This window comes from Vigna radiata, chromosome 7 (genome assembly GCF_000741045.1).
Source record: "Vigna radiata var. radiata cultivar VC1973A chromosome 7, Vradiata_ver6, whole genome shotgun sequence".
Classification (NCBI taxonomy): Eukaryota; Viridiplantae; Streptophyta; class Magnoliopsida; order Fabales; family Fabaceae; genus Vigna; species Vigna radiata.
The window spans coordinates 29,365,021-29,382,564 of NC_028357.1; the positions used below are offsets into that span (position 1 = coordinate 29,365,021).

Consider the following 17,544-nt stretch of genomic DNA (forward strand, 5'->3'; position numbering starts at 1 on the left):
GTGTTGAACATGTGATATGTATACGTGTTAATGTGTTGGTACTATATCTTTCATATCACCCTAACATTAAAAGCATGTGATTTAGACCTTTTGTGTCATCCTATCTATCCCACTCACTATTTCCAAATTCAATATATTCAATCCTTGATGTGAAAAGTTACATTAAAAAACTGAAATCAATTGAAGTTATTTATATAAATAATTTTTATATAATATATTACTTATGTTATTTTATTTTTTAACTAGAGAGATAATATTTACTACTAGGTGAATGATATATCATGTAAGATATTAGTTTTATTTATATTATCATCTTTTATGTTATAATCGTTTAAGCGGATTTTACTGTAAATGTGATTTAAGAAGATAAAAATACAGGACTTTTACTGTTCGCTTGAAAGGAAATAAAACTAATAGTGCGAATGGAAATACGGAATTGTTTACCAACTCCCATCTCTCATATTAGGAGAGATTTGGTGTAATATTATTATATTATCCTTATGACTTTAATAATAATAATAATAATAATAATAATAATAATAATAATAATAAAACAATAATAATAATCATTATTATTATTATTATAATAAAAAAGTATAATGATAATACAATTTTTTTATATTAAAAATTAATTAATTATAACATTAATAATTATAATTTTATATTACTTTAATAACTAGGGGTATTTTGGTAATCTTTTATATTTTATTAATTAAAACAAAAATTATCTGTCACATCAATCAAATCCTACACTAATTCTCATAAACTTTACTTCCAAATCCAGTCTTAAATATCCACAAATCCACTAAAAAAACAACAAAAAAATTACTTTCAAATTCACTCAAATCCATTCAAATCATCTCTCCCAAATCATCTTTTTCCAGTCACTACAAAAGAACACACCCTTAGTCTTTCTCATGCTAAACTTTTTCTAGCGTAATAACCGTGTTTGTTTTCTCTCTCTATATATAATTAAAATATTTTATAAAAAAAGATGTTATTTTTTAGTTAACTTTTTAGGATTGACATACTCTTTAACTTAAAATATAAAAGACCATCCAAAATTTTTTCTAATAATAGTTTATGAAGATTATTGAATGATTTATTATTAAATTATTATTAAATATTAATAACTCAAAGAAATAATCAAGTCATTTATTATTAAATTGTTACTGTATTATTTATAAATATTTGTATGAAGATTTACTTTTACAAATATCATCATTGAAATTAGAAATGGATAAGAGATTTAACCAAAAAGGTATATGTAAATGGAACTATTGTATATTAAATCTATTTTGATATGAATTAAATCTAATCTCAAAATTATAATAATTCCTCAATTCAATAATGACAATTTCAGATCCACTACATCTAAGTTGGTGAACGATTGTATATACATTTGCAAAATATAAATAAAGATCGCGTGTTTGAGTGTCTTTTACAAGTAAATAATCTATCATAATGGATTGCATTATAAAAAAAAATTGACAATAAAAAAAAACATAAAAAAAATGACCAATCAATTTAACCGAAATACTAATTGAAAACATAACGATTTCTCATGTATATGTATGATTAATTATACCTTTTATCAATCTCTATATATCATTCCCCAAAATTTTAATTCCCAATTTTTTTTTCTTGTATGTTTTATTATTATAATTTCAGTTTTCACACTTTTTTTATTGATATATTAAATGTGTCGCAAAGTATTGACATGTCCTTAAAAACTGTTATTTTATCACAATTTTTGCAAAACGACATTACTTTTACCATTTTCAGTGGGTAGTATCTTTAGTTCAACTTTTAATCTCTTTTATTATATATAAGTATTAAAGGAAAAAAAAATGTTCATTGTAAGAACTAAATGAATAATGTAACCTAGTTTTTAAATTTAAAACTGAAAAGAGAAACAAAGCATACCCTTGCTATTCTTCTGTATGCAGTTTAATGTTTAAAGTCTATACATTACCTTACAATTTTTCTTTCCAAACGATATTCAACATAATAATTTGTAAGGATAATGATATTTAGACAACATTTTTTTTACAACATTTAAACATTGATTACGTGTCAATCTATGATTGTTGAAAAATAACTCCACAATAATGTTTATGATTATTATTATTGATTGTGGAGTAATTTTTGACCAATCACAGATAGACACGTAATCAATATTTAAATGTTGTCAAAAAAAGGTATCTAAATATCATTATCCAATTTTTAAATAATTCAATTTTTAATAATTAATTCAAAATTGGAACTATATTTAATGCGATTTATAACTAAATAAAAAAATTCTCCGTTGAAATTATGTCAAAATTAAACTTATATCTTTTTCAATGTTGCTACTAGTGAAGGTAAGATTGAATATACTAATTACTAAAAATTAATAGTCAATTTTATTTCTAGTTTCGTTAACAAATCTCAATTTAGTCTCTTGTTAGTGTTTGAAATGGATCCTTATTTTTAAATTTTTTAGTCAAATTAATCCATTCCATTAAATATAACCTAACAGAGTTAATAGGATATTGATGTGGCAGTACTTATTTGTTACGTGTCAAAATATATTTTTTTACGTGCTTACGTGTTGGTTAATTAGAGAAGAAAAGGTTTTATTCTGGGTTTTTTGAATTGGGGATAAATTCAGCACAATTCAACTCTAAATCATCTCCACCCACATAAATTATTCAAAACTGGAAATCCAAACGTTGTTTGGTTTAGAGCTCAAACCCTTTTAGAGTTTCATTCTCTGCAAACCAAAGAGTTAGGATTCTCCTCTTCACTGAGAGAAGGAAACACGGAAAACATAGTCGAGAGGGGGGAGCTCCAAATTTGATGCCATTGATGACAATGACAACCTCGGTGAACGACAGTAATCTCACTGGCAAAACAAGAAGCCGGTGGGAGATGCGATGTCTCTGGCGTGAATGGCATTGACAACGACCACTCCGACCGGCTGAGGCGAGTGACGACGAGACCCAAGGTTTGGTGTTGGCTGTTCACGCGATGGTGAAGCTGTGATGGAGCGATGAAAGAGAAGATGGTGTCGCGTGCGCTGAGTGATTGCTTTTCGACGCCTTTCACTTCATCACGCCATTCTCCCCCGCCGCGGCCTTCAGTTTCTCCAAACGCGCCATCGAGACGAGCTTCCGACCATCGACAATGTTTCGCCTGGAGCCCTTCGAGAAGAAGCAATACTTGTGGGCGATGCAAGAAATTTTATGGTTTGCTTTCGGATTTTCAGAATTTAACCGCCGATGGTGAGAGTGGGGTTTTGCATGTTAGGGTTCTGAGCGAGGGATCTGGGAGGAAGGTGTTTGATTGGAAGGTTTTGAGTGGGGTTGTTAGTGGGTCGATTGAGGTTTTGGGGGTGGTGGTGGGGACATTGTTGGTGATGGTGAAGAGAAGGGTTGAGAGGAAGAAATTGGAAGAGGATGGTTGAGAGGAAGAAATTGGAAGATGAGGAAGATGGGTTAAGAGGAAGAAATTGACACGTAAGCACAAATATATCTATAAAATAACATGTTATTAGTACTGTATTCTGCCACATCATCATCCTATTAACTCCGTTAGGTTATATCTAACGGAATGGACTAATTTGATTCAAAAATTTAAAAATAAGGACTCATTTCAAAAACTTTTATAACAAGAGATTAAATTGAGATTTACCAATCAAATTAGAGAAAAAGTTGGCTATTAAACCTTAAGTTTAAAAGGATAGATTAGCTGAAATTTAACAGTTAATAAATGTTAACGTGTGACAACTGTTTTAGTGTTGTAGTTGTCATTCTAACCACGTGTATCATGATTTCGTGGTCATTTAACTATTTAATTAAAGATATTAAAAAAAACTACTATCACTGTCGTGATAAACACTATAATAAGTACATTATATTTTTAATAATGAAAACTTAATAATGCAGTCTTAGTTAAGTATTTCTTTTGGAAGTTTGTCTTATTTAAGTTTGGAGTTTAATGTAATGCAACTATCTTCTTCTCGTCAAAGCTACCTCCGAGATCTCTCCGCTGCTGTGTAAGGTTCAAAACTTCTACTGTTTCTCACCTTAATCCTTTTATAGCATTTTCCCCCTTTACCTAATGTAATACAAGAACTCAAAAACTATAAGAAAATGATTAATATATAATACACCTTCAAAATATTGATCAATACCTAATATATATTTAAAGAGAAAAAATATATATAGATTTACAAAATATATAACATGATAAGAAAAGAGAAATAAAAAAAAAAACAAGTATTTAATAGATCTATGTAAAATAAAAGTGTATATGTATTATATATGGTTCAAATTACATATATAATTGTTCCATATGACTTTCTTTTTTAGTGTATCAAAATTATGCACTCACCTCTATAGAACATCAATTTGTATTTAAATATATCTTATAGAAGAATTATAAAAATATTAAAAAAATAACATTAGAATTTATTTAACAATCAATATCCATGAATAAGAAACAAATTTTGCCTTTTTTTTTCGGTTGAAGTCTCCTACGAGTTTTCTTTGCACATCTTGAATGAGTCATGAGACTTCAAATCTCAATCCATACTGAATTTTTTAAAATAAAATCATGAAGCATTCTTACGCCATTAGACTAATTAAGGATGATCATGCTCTTATCAAATCGACTTGGCAACATACAAGTTGATGATGATAGTTTTATTTTATGTCCAGATAGCATTAGACAGTGTTATATTAGTTTTAACTATAATAATGTATAGAACATGATATCGTGCAATACAATTATTTTTTTCAGAAATTGATAAATATTTTCTCAAGAATTTGTATACATACATACAAATTATTTAAGAGTAAATTTGGCATATTTTTTATTTTAAAAGAATAATTATTTTCTATTAATTAAACGTCTTGAAACATGTTGGTAACGCGCAAAGACTAATACATGTTTACATTTATTTATTTTAATTAATTATCGATCAACAAAATTTGAAATAAGTTTATCTTAAAATTTATTCTTTTTAATATTCACTTAAGTTAACATAATATAAACTTTGCGTACAACCCAGAAGTTTGCGACTGTGTGTGTATTTAAATGATTCCTAGATTAGCAAACAGATCTCAAAATTTTGGGTAGGTTTAAGTGGTTTCCCATGTTAAATTTTAATAGTTCTGACAATGTCATGTGGACCCATGATCCAATGGCAATCATTAAAATTAATCAATTTCTTCCACAACAGTTGATGTATTATTAGTAAATTATACCCTTTATAAGATTTTGCAGACCCTGTGTTAGGAAAATGTTTCCTATTATATTGGTTTCATGTTATGATTAAGGAATTACAAGATAAGTTTTTTTTTTCTTTTTTTATTATTGAACGTGTAATGTACTTTTTTAATTATGTTTAGCAATTTGTAATACTTTAACCATTTATATTTATTAGATCCTATTATTTAATTTATCAGAATATAGAAGTAGATAATTTTAGTTGGTAGCAATAAACATTGTTTTTCCAAATTTATCCTTATCTTAATTTTTTTTTTTTTAGTGTTTGCAATCCTTCAATTTTAGTTAAGAGCATTTTAGTCTAAGCAAACTATAGTAACCATTGCATCTTATAAGGAATAGTAAAAAGATCCTCTTGTAACTATTTAATCACATTTATCTTGAGAAAAATGGTTAACTATGTTAGCAATTATTTTTTAAAAGATAAAACTTAAGTTAATTGGATGAGTTATGAAGGTGAACAAAATAAGTCCAAATGGCGAGAATCTCGTTTAAACCAAAAAAATTATTAGTTGTTGAAGATATGCATCCACAAGTATCCAAAATAAAGGGAATAAGACATTTAGTAATTAACAATAATAATCTTATACAGAAGTGATCATCACAATCCGACATGGAACAACATAAAATAAATGCTGCCAACATTGCTTTTCAAGGAAACCGGACCCTGTTCACAAAGCGAAAGAGGAACGAAAGAGGTCATAGTCAAATCCTCTAAAAAAACCCTCTTTAGAAAAACATAAACAACAGACGTAGAGATTTCAAAATGCCACTATGGGGTATTAACGTAGCTAATGAATCAACTACGCAAAAAACTGTGGAGAAAAAAAAAATGGCATCATCTTGAACTCTACAAGTAAACTAAGGTACATTGGAGGAGACACTAGCAGTCACAGGCCACTGATATGCTACTCCCAAATCCAGAATGGACTAGGGAAAAAGAAAGCACTGTGATAAAAATTCTTTTTTTTAAGCTCTTTTCCTGTATAGTGAAGGATGCACAACAACAAATTAATGTAGCTACAGAAGTCGATGCTTGAACTGGTTAATTCTTCCCTATGAAAGCTGTCTCAAACACTGACTTAAGCTTCTTATGAGATCTTTTGCAGTCAAGCAGTAGTCCTTCCCCATCTGCAAAGAAAACACGAGTTTGATCAACAAGTTTGCAAGGACACAGTCTGCTCCTGAGACTACAAGATAATTTCTTCTAATGACTATGACTTAACGGAAATACTTAAGATGATTCTTTAAAGATTGAAGTTAGTATATTTACCTTAGCAACAATAGTTATGTCAAGAGTGTTATTTCCGAAGGGCAAAAAGCTGCTACTCTGAACTGTGAGATTATGCTTCTCTAATTCCCTCAGTATAGCAGCTGTTCGTCCACTGTGTTTGTCGCAGTGGAGCCTGACGAGTACCTCTTTACCAGAAATTCTTGCTTCAATTTCGGGGACTGATTGGTCAGTGTTTTCACCAGAGTAGGTGCTGTCATCTCCGGAGAAGACAACAGATCTCTTCACAAAGATTGCAGATTCAACTGTTTTATCCACAGTTTGTTCCTCCAGAATCTTTACCCGTTCTTGTAATTGTTTCACGTACTTTATAGCATCCTCCAGGACGGTAGCCTTGTCCGTCTGCATGGATAAATTCATTGTTTAATAAGAAAGAATATTCTCGTACAAACATGATACCAATTATACATAGCATATTGCAATCAAATATGTTTCTATGCGTGCAGAATTAAAATCAAAATTAGTGACTGAATAATCTGTCAGTAAAATTTACCTATCCCATAATTATAGGGAAAAAACTAATAACTTTTCATCACTAAATTTGCCACTAGATAATTGGTTTTTAGTAGTTAACTGCACCCAGTTAAAGTAGAAGATAAGTATTTGACCTGTTCAAGGTTTCAAATCACAGCCACAATATTTTGGAGGTTTCAGTAAACATAATTATTACTGCCATAATTTCTATAATTACAGCAATTCAGAAAACATTTTGTGTCCGGGAATTCAATTCAGAACTGTGTTTGGCATGTATGGATCATGCATGAAGATTAATCCATCAGAATTAACCTAGTAATTTATACGAAGTCCTGAGTTAAAAACTTGTCGCGATTGTATAAAAAATGAAAAAGAAAATCACGCATGAAGTTTTACAAAATGGTACCTTCTTGAGTCCAGGAACTAAGGCTGAAAGAGCAATGAACCTTTGGCTGAGTTTTTCCCTTCGTTTTCTTTCGGCTATGACGTGATCTTGAGCTTGGGTTGGGTTTCTAGCCATTGTAGCTGCAGCCTTTTTCTCGTGCTTATCATAGTCTAGAAAACTATTGTTGTCATAGAAAGTTTGAGAAGCCACAGCAGAAAAATCCAGGTTCTCACCATACCCAGTTTCAATTTTAGGCTTCTTCAGTAGTTTTGCAGCATCGAGTTTGTAGAGTTGTTGGGAAGAAACAGAAGATGCACTGGATTTGTCAAAGGAGATAATTTTGGAGGATGAAGAGGAAGCAGCCTTGGGAGCTATCATGTCAGTGGCGTAAGCACTCCAGGTACTCATAGTAGTCTTGGGTTGCTTGGTTGGTCTTGGTGGGGCAACAGAAGTTTCAGGACTTTGAGTGAGGGAAGAGTTTTGTGTGCTTTCGGAGCTCAAGCGCTTGTGAGAGGAAGAACCCTTTGGGGACGCGGAGAATGACTCAAAGTCAAAATCATCGAGCTGGAATGGAAAGGAATCCATCGGGTATTGATGAAACAAAGTGGGGTCCTCCATTCCCTGTTGATGAGAAAAAAAAAATACTAAGGTAAGACTTAAAATTCAGGAATTATATATGTGATTAGTTAATTTCCTTCAAATTCAAGGTTATGATGGTTGAGTTGAGTACACACTGTGCTTACAAATTCAGGCAAGTACACGGTCGATGAGATTTGTGTCATCCTTCACCTCGGTGTACACTGAAAATGAGAAAAAAGAGAGAATCAAAACCTGGGAAGAAATATGTAGAATCTTAAACTTTAAAATATCATTATCCAGATGAGCTGAAGTTTAAGCTGAGAATTAGAAAAAAGTCAGTTAATAGAACATAGAAGATGGTCTGGTTTTCAAAGCCCAGAATTTAGGTATGAGAAGGTGGAAAAATCTGAAAATTTTGTTGATGATGGAAAAATGGGGTGCAAGGAGACGGTGACGTATGGGAAAGAAGACAGAAAAGGTTACCTTGATTGAAGAAAAAAAGGCAGAAGAAGAAGAAGAAGAAGGCGACGGTGAAATGTTTGTTGTTTAGGAAGTTGGAAGATGAGAGCAATGTTGGGTGAAAGTGAGAGTGTTTTATAAAGGGGCACGTACACGCTTGGTACCCGCTTCTGAAGAGACCCGTGTGAATATGTTAATTACATTTTCTTGGGTACTGTTTGAAAATGGGCACTCTTCTGTTGGTCAAATTGTGGGTTCTTCAATCCGTAGCTTTGTTGGGTCAGGTTAGCCACGTCAATAATTCCTCCATTGCCAACGCAACAATTAATTAATTCAACCCTCTCTGAAGTGTGATTTTTTTATATCTTTGCCATGTTATCAAACGTGTCATTCCAAATAAAAAATTTATCTATCGTACTAATTATTTCATAGATTTAATTCTTCAGATAATATCTTTTTTATCATGGAAGGTCTCGATATATATTAAGACTGTATCAACTGGTCTCTACATTTTGTACTCGACTACGTTTGAGAAATATGTTTCTCAATTTTAATTTTTTTTTTATAAGACAACATTATCATCAAATAAGATTTTCACGCATATATTTTCGTAAAAGAGTTGTGAAATTAATATCTAAAGTAAAAGTATATATTTTATTTCAAAAATACATATTAATTTGGTGGCAAGTTAAAGATTATGATAATATAAGAATAACACCTTATCCTTTTTATTTCTAAAAGGTTCTTTTTTTAATTATTGACATTTAACCCTGTCTGACCAAATTCTTTATAATAATGGTACTGAATAATAATAATAATAATAATAATAATAATAATAATAATAATAATAATAATAATAATATATTGAAATTTACATTGGTAACCATATTATTTTTTCTTTCGTGGTATTAATTACTAATATTTCATTACTATGTATAAATTTTGATTATCGTCTTCATTGGACTCTTTTTCTTTGAACCACACCATATAGTCCCAGTATACTCTTCCTACCTAGAATTAATTGTACGTGACTTATAGATAGATATTGATATCATTAATGTAGAAAAATATTTTTACACTTTTTATATTAGTTTGAAAAGTGATATAGAAGTAGGAAATATAAAAAGTATTTTATATCGGTTTCAAAATTAAATATTCTATACAAATTATAAAAACTTATTTAATATTATAATTATGTAATTGCATCACTTTTTATATTCGTTTTAAGTCTAATCAATATAGAAAGTGTTATTATAGATTTATAGTAAGCGTCTCACAGTTGTTTGATCTCCATAAGAGTTAAAATATAATTAATTTTACAACGACTAATTAAGATTTGTATTAATGATTATTAAAAAATAAATTAATTGCTCAGATTCTTATAAATCCTATTAATAAAAGATTAATTTCTAAGTAAATTCACTTTATTCACAATTAAATTAGTATAGACCTATAAAGAAAATTTCTAACTTAAGTGTCGAAGTATATTTTACACGTCAACCCTTATACCATCATTAAGATAGGCTCTAACCATAACTCTGATACCATGTTAGAAGTGGGTTCTAGGCCTAACTCAATCCCACAAAACTGGCTTGTAAGATGAGGTCTGCATCCCACTTATATATTATAAATTGGCCTTATCTCTAGTCCATGTGGGACTTCCAACATAAATAACAAAATTTCACAGATATTTCCAAACAATTACGAAGGAGTGTCACACAGTATCATATTGGTTTCTTTGAAAATAAAAATTACGAAACAACTTTCAAGGCCAAAATAGTATAAAAGTGAGATTTCAAAACCAATGCATATAATATGATTTTAGGATATTCGAGATTAAAATATTGATATTATTTTTTTTTTACATGAAAGAAAAAAAAAATTAAATACTCATATCTCTCAATCACAATTAGGAATTTATTTCACTGCTCTCAGAGTTCTTTATTGCTTAATAGTTAAAATTAAAAAGTATTTATGTGCGTTTTCATCTCTTAACCATTTAAGAAATCATTTAAAAACAATATTATAATAAAGATAGGTGTTTCAAGAGCGGATATTACTTTATAAACTTCTTATTAATTGACTTGATCAATGCTGATTTAATGGACTTTTATATATATATATATATATATATATATATATATATATATATNATATATATATATATATATATATATATATATATATATATATATATATATGGGTTTACTAATTTGTATATGTCTGTTTTTCAGTTGGTACATTTTAGCAATGTGTACCGGTTTCAGTAAACAAAAATACTCTTATATCATGAATTCTAAGTTTTAAGGTTAATGATATTTTAATAATTTTCATTCTCAAAATTAAAAAAAAAAAAAAAAAGAACCAAACCCTTACCCACCTCTCTCATTCTTCTCAACCCTTTCTTTTTCATCTCTTTCACTCTAACCTTTTCTCTGTCATCCCTACCCTAGCCCCAATTGAGAAAAATCAGAAACACTTGCCTATAATAATTTTCATTCTCAAAACTAAAAAAAGAAACCCTAAACCCTTACTCACTTCTTTCATTCCTCTCAACCCTTTCTCCTTCATCTCTCTCACTCAAACATTCATTTTCTTTGTCATCTTTGCACTAGCCCCATCTAAAAAAACACTCATTATTAAATAAAATGTTTAAAGAAAAAAAATACTTGCATAAATAAAAAAATTAAATCACCTAATTTTTTCTTTATATAATTTTAAATAAAATTTCAAGATTTAGAATTTTTATTGTTTGATTTCATCGTTGAGAATTTTATTGTATTTTGATCTGTTTTTTCTTTAGTAAAGGAAAACAAGTTAATGAATTTCTACCAAAAAAAATTATATAGCCACGGAGCAATGTTACGTAGTAGTCTTAGACTGTAAAGGAAGGATGCTCATAAGTCTTGGTGCAAGTTGTGCCCGTTGACTGTAATATATATAGTGAAGATAATGAAATTAAAGAGATTTTGAATAAACTTTTTTCGGAAGGTGAATATGTCAATGACTCAACTCTTTACAAAAGTAAATTGTTTAATAATGAGTGTTTTTTTAGTTGGGGCTAGTGCATAGATGATAGAGAAAATGTTTGAGTGAGAGAGATGAAGGAAAAAGGGTTAAGAAGAATGAAGGAGGTGAGTAAGGGTTTGAGTTTCTTTTTTTAGTTTTAAGAATGAAAATTATTAAAATAAGGCAAGCGTTTCTGATTTTTTTAATTGAGACTAGAATAGGGATGACAGATAAAAGGTTGGAGTGAAAGAGATGAAAGAGAAAGAGTTGACAGGGATGAGAGAGGTGGATAAGGGTTAGGGAGTTTCTTTTTTAATTTTTTTAATTTTGAGAATGAAAATTATTAAAATATCCTTAACCATAAAACTTAGAATTCATGATATATAAGGGTATTTTTGTCTACTGAAACCCGGTACACATTGCTAAAATGTACCAACTAAAAAACAGGCGTACGCAAGTTAGCAAACCCCAATAATATGACTAAGATGTGGATGTGATTTGTTGAATCTTGTACTTGTAGGTTATTTAAGATGGGGTTGTTGCAAACATTTCTTAAAAAAAATATGGATTTATATAGTTAGATAATTCTGATATTTTTATTGTAAGAACTTCTACGTTTCACACCATCAAAGTCCATTTCTTTTCTAAAAGTGGTTTCCTTAAGAGCTTTTGGGATATTTGACTAGTTAGAAGGTATTAGTATTTTCCTAGCAAGTCTTATTGGATCTAATGTCTAAAATCTAATCTCTTCGGAATCCCATACACTCACATTACCTTTCACATTAGATATATAGTGTTTATTTACAAGCTCCTTCATAAGAGTTTGTGAAAGAGAATAATAAGAATAAAAAAAACAAACTTATCTATACATTATAATTAGCTATATATAAGTTAAATAATTAAATTTAAGATAAATAATATGAAAAAGTTATAACTTTTTCTTTCTTTTTCCCCTAAGAAGACTTTAATCCTAGTTTGAATGTAATTTTTTGAAAATTTACCATTTTGACGTAATTTCTTTAAAAAATATATATTAGAATGGATAAATCGTAAAAGAAGTTATGAAATGAAATAAGTCCTTCTTGAAGGACGAGTTCATCTTTAAGAGGAAGTGTTATTTCAATTTTGTGTTTATAATATAATACTTCGTTAAAGAATATAGTATATAGAAATCGTGTCTAGCATATAGACTTTTTTTTATCAAAATGGGGCATGAGAAACATGATTTTTGTTTAATCTTTTTGTATTGAAGTCATGTTCAGTAAACATATCTTCTTATTTTTTTCATGCAATACATGAAACAAAATAGAAGTCTTATTTTCCAAATACAACTTCAGTGTAAAAAAGAATGAACAAATAAAAACTTGTACACGACTTTAATTGAAAAAAAAAAGAATTAATATTTATTGAATACGGCTTTAATAAAAAAAATTGATAAACGAAACTGTATATGTCAAATATGACTTCTATATTGTTAAAAATAAAAGTTGAAATTGTATTTGAAGGTTCAAAACAAAATTGTGCATCCCATATACAAGTTATTCAATTTTATATTTTACAATTTATCCAAGTTTAGTCGTTGCTTTAAAAAATTACACTATAGAATAATAAATTTTATGAAGTTTTTTCACTAAGAAGAAATATTACTATGTTTTGTTTCACATGATAGGATCGGAAACTATTCTTTCATACTTTGTCGTTTCACTCTGTTAACTTTATTGTTTCTTTTATAGTGGGTATTTGTCAAAGACATTATGATGCTCAAGTCAGTTTTAGTTATTTCGATCCCAGTTATCACATTTAAGCATTAAATGTCCAATAAATATAATTATCCACCTTTTTACCTTACTTTTGTATTTATAGACTTCGAAGTGGACTTTTAGTTAGAACTGACCCAATTTGTTAATCGTGTTGTGTTTGTGATGCCCTTGATACGAAGTTTGACTGTTAAGTCAATAATGATGTTGACAATCGATCGATCTTATTTTGAAAGTTTTAAAGAATTGAGTGATCGATCGTTTTTGATAATATATTGACCGAACGATCTCAAATACAAATTATCCCATTTTATATTTACTTTTTTACAATTTATCTAATTCTAGTCCTTATTTTAAGAAGGGTTAAATATGTTTTTAGTCCCTATACTTTGGGGCGATTTTGGTTTTAGTCCCTCTTCCAAACTAAGGTACAATTTAGTCCTTCAACTTTAGAAAACTCTGGTTTTAGTCCTTTTTACCAAATTTTTTTAACTTTATTTGTTGTTTCAAACGTGTTTCTCAGTTAACATTGAAGCAAAAATGTGTCAAAGAGTGTAAACAATCCAAATGCTATAATGAAATGTGCTTGAAACAGCAAATAAAGTTAAAAAAATTTGGTAAAAAGGACTAAAACCAAAATTTTCTAAAGTTGAAGGACTAAATTGTACCTTATTTTGAAAGAGAGACTAAAACAAAAATCGCCCCAAAGTATAGGGACTAAAAACATATTTAACCCTTTTAAGAAATTACATTATAGAATAATAAATTTCATGAAGTTTTTTCATCTAACGGGAAATATTACAATATTTATATTTGTGGCCTGTGAAGAGGTGAAAATAGTAAAATGTCACTATCGAAAAATATCCATTTAACAATTGTTGTAAATATATTTTGATGAGAGTTTTAACGTTAGTGTTAAAAAAATATTTATGAAGACAATTAAGATTACCATCATGGATATCAATGTTGGCATGATTTTGTTAGAAACTTCATTGTATATATGATTACGACATTCACTAAAAATTATCATCATTATTACATATATAATTATGATTTTGTACATTACTAATTATAAGGTATCAATTCGACGATGATTATAGTTAAAATTGTTTATAGATGGGATATAACAATGTTTGAGATTTTGTAATCATCATTGTATTCTTAATTTTTTTATAAATAATTCATTATTTTTACTATTTTTATGGATTAAGCAACTTTCATATAAAAAATTGTTTTACAACAATCTAGATTCATTAATATCATATAAAGGAATAAATTAATTATTATTCAATTTAGCATAAAATAACGTGAAATCAATTATATTAAAATAAATTGTTAATAAGTGTTATGAATGTGAAAGTTTATAAAGTATAAAAGCCATAAGTGAAAACTAAAATGAAAATATTTAAAATCTAACGCGATATTGTAAAAATTGATAAATATATATTGTTCATGTTGATATATATAACATAATCAATAAATTTAGAATTAAATGATTGAACGTCCATTTCTACAACAAATAATTACTTTAACATATTCCATAAACTAGACATAGTCTATTTCATAATAAATTAGTTAAACATAATTGTTTTTCGACATTTATTTATCATCCATTATATTACATAATAACCATACGCATATCATGTTATTTATTTATTATATTACAATTCAAAACAATCCTAATTAAGATATCTAATTAGCAAACAAAAATAAGTAAACCATCTTCATAAATCTATTGAAAAAAAGAGAAAAAGTGTTCATATTCCTACTCCATTAGAAGTAATGAATTATGCCAATTTATCCTACATAAGCAAATTTATTCTGTTTAACTTTTATAAATTAAATTTAAACAATAATAAAATTATAATTGGAAAAATATTTAATATTTTATCCATTGACTTTATTTTAATGTATAATATATATATATATATATATATATATATATATATATATATAAGTCAATTTTATTTACAAAATTATATAATTATGTAAAATTACTTTTATTATGAAATTCTATATATAAAAATTGTTTACGAAATCATATAATTTAGTAATTAAAATTATAGAATTTTGTATTCTAAAAACAACAGAGAATTCAAATTATATAAAGACGTGTACGAGTATAAATAAATAAAGAGAAAGGGGAAGATATGTGATTGCGTTGCATTAAAAGAACACGTGATTAACATGTGTTTGACTTGTGGTGTCTGTGTTGTTTCCAGTTGACCTGCCAATATCTTGGCAAGATCTTTACAGGCTAGCTCCTCTACTTTCGTGTTTCAATCATTCTTAATTTTTTATTTTTTAAGGTAGATCAAATCCCTGGTACATGTTTTAAGGAACTCTAATTGCATTAGTTGTACTAAGGACTATGAAGTGAATTAGTCATTATTGAGAATATCCTTTTTGCAATACAACTTTTTTTTTTTTCATTTTTAATTGTAAGATATTGTTCTTTTTTTTTTCTTTCATAAAAACTTAACTATCTCATGCACTACCAAAATAAGAATAATTATTTTAACCTGTAATTAATAAATTTTATGAATTGTATATTTCTCTTTTTTATGAACATTGGAAATTTTTAAATTTTAATTATTATCGTTACTCTTTTATTACAGTAATTATTTTACGATAACTAATATAATTACAGATAAAATGAATATTATTAAGTAAATTAACCAAATTTTTTAGTGATTGTGAATTGATTACAAATGATCGAAGTTAAAGTTTTTGTCTGGTTGAAAGAAAAGAAATTGGGGGAGTGGAATAGAAACGAAAATAAGAAAAATATGTAATAAATAAGTAGAAAATTAAATTTTCCGATTAAAAAAAATGAAGGCTAAAAAAAGAGAGAAAAAAATGTATATTGGGTTTATAAAAGAAAAAGGAAACGAGAAAAGTGGTGAATTTTAGTAAATTATTTTTTCCTTACTTCTTTTTTTACTTTTGCTTATTTGTTTTGTTCATAGAAATTAATATTTGGATTTTATTTATTATTAATTATTAATGAAGGATATGTTTTGAAAGTGTTGTTTGAAATGGCTTAATAGATTGTAGGCAGACTTGAATCAATTATGTAAGGTTTTGATTTCAAGTCATGTCTTTCGTGTTCATTTATTCAACTTGGTGAGAAATCATGTGTAAGTTATTTATTGAGCATATGAATTACAATTTTGAGATCTTTGTTCTAAAGTTTCAATCAATGAACTCAAGATGCAACTACATCAATTATTCAATACAATTGTTAATTAGTTTTAATTTCATTTTCTTTTTGTATTAGGCAATCATTAGTATCTTTTCGATTCGACCTTCGGGCTTAAAATCATGTTCTTCGTTGCAATTACGGATAACAAAATTCGTCTATTAATTAAAACCAAAATTATTATTTGCAATAAAAGGTTATATCCCACCGCACATGAATGTATATATCGTCTTGAATGAAGAGAATAGAACTTAATAAGAGGTAAAAAAAATTGACTGACAACTAGTAGAAAAAGAGAGATTAGTCAAAATTGCGGTAAGATTATTTAGTTTATTTGAATTTTATATATCTTATTAGTAGAAATGTAACATGAAATCCATTATCTTTTTTAGAAAATAATCCATTAAAATTGGTATATTTTCAATTATAAAAGAACTTTTACAAGTTATAAAAAATGTTAATATAATGTTTATTTCTTTTAGTTGCCGCCACAATAATTAATTGTTTCCTTTAGTTGAATATTAATGTTAAGATAATGTTTATTTCTTTCAGAAAATGATTTTTTAGTCCTCGTAAATATGGTTTTAATTTTTTCTTATCATCTAATCTAATGAGATAAGATATTGATGTGATATGTTAACGGTGTCATTACCTTTTTAATTAATATTACTAATGATATAATAACAGCAATTACAAAGAGTTCAAATTTTCAAGTAAGTGTATTTTATAAAATGGTTAAGTCGGAACAAGTTCAAAATAAAAATCTTTTTGTAAAATAAAAATGTGAATTGTAAATTTATTCTGTGATGTTGATTAGATCCGTCACTTTAAAAAGTTACTTAATTAATGTAAAGACTTAAAAAATATTATTTTAGAAGTAAAAGTGATTTAAAAATAATAATGAAACTTTATTTTATAATTTTTTGACTTTTTTCTACGAGTTCTTCTTTTCTACTTGTTTGATTGAAGAATCGAAATCGTAGGATTGATTCTTGTGACGAACTTTTCAATTTAAACTAATCAGCTTTTTTTTTTTTTATTTGTGTAAGTTCAATTTCAACTCATTTCCCAGTCTTTTTCTATTATACGTTGTATGTGAATATATTCTTTTAGT

The 17,544-nt window shown here is 27.7% G+C and overlaps 1 protein-coding gene across 2 annotated transcripts; it reads right to left on the reverse strand.

The window, feature by feature from the left end:
* Window positions 1-5,819: 5,819 nt before the first annotated feature.
* On the reverse strand, window positions 5,820-8,647 carry LOC106765710 (transcription factor bHLH18). Of its 2 annotated transcripts, none has more exons than XM_014650415.2 (5): window positions 8,487-8,647; window positions 8,159-8,224; window positions 7,446-8,045; window positions 6,548-6,907; window positions 5,820-6,405 (listed from the first exon to the last, which is right to left on the reverse strand). In XM_014650415.2, exons 2-5 carry the CDS (start codon window positions 8,204-8,206, stop codon window positions 6,331-6,333), a joined length of 1,083 nt encoding a protein of 360 aa, XP_014505901.1. In that variant the 5' UTR covers window positions 8,207-8,224; window positions 8,487-8,647; the 3' UTR covers window positions 5,820-6,330. The 2 variants fall into 2 exon arrangements, with proteins under 2 accessions (XP_014505901.1, XP_014505902.1); XM_014650416.2 differs by having other exon boundaries at window positions 8,168-8,224; window positions 8,487-8,645.
* Between the last annotated feature and the right edge of the window lie 8,897 nt (window positions 8,648-17,544).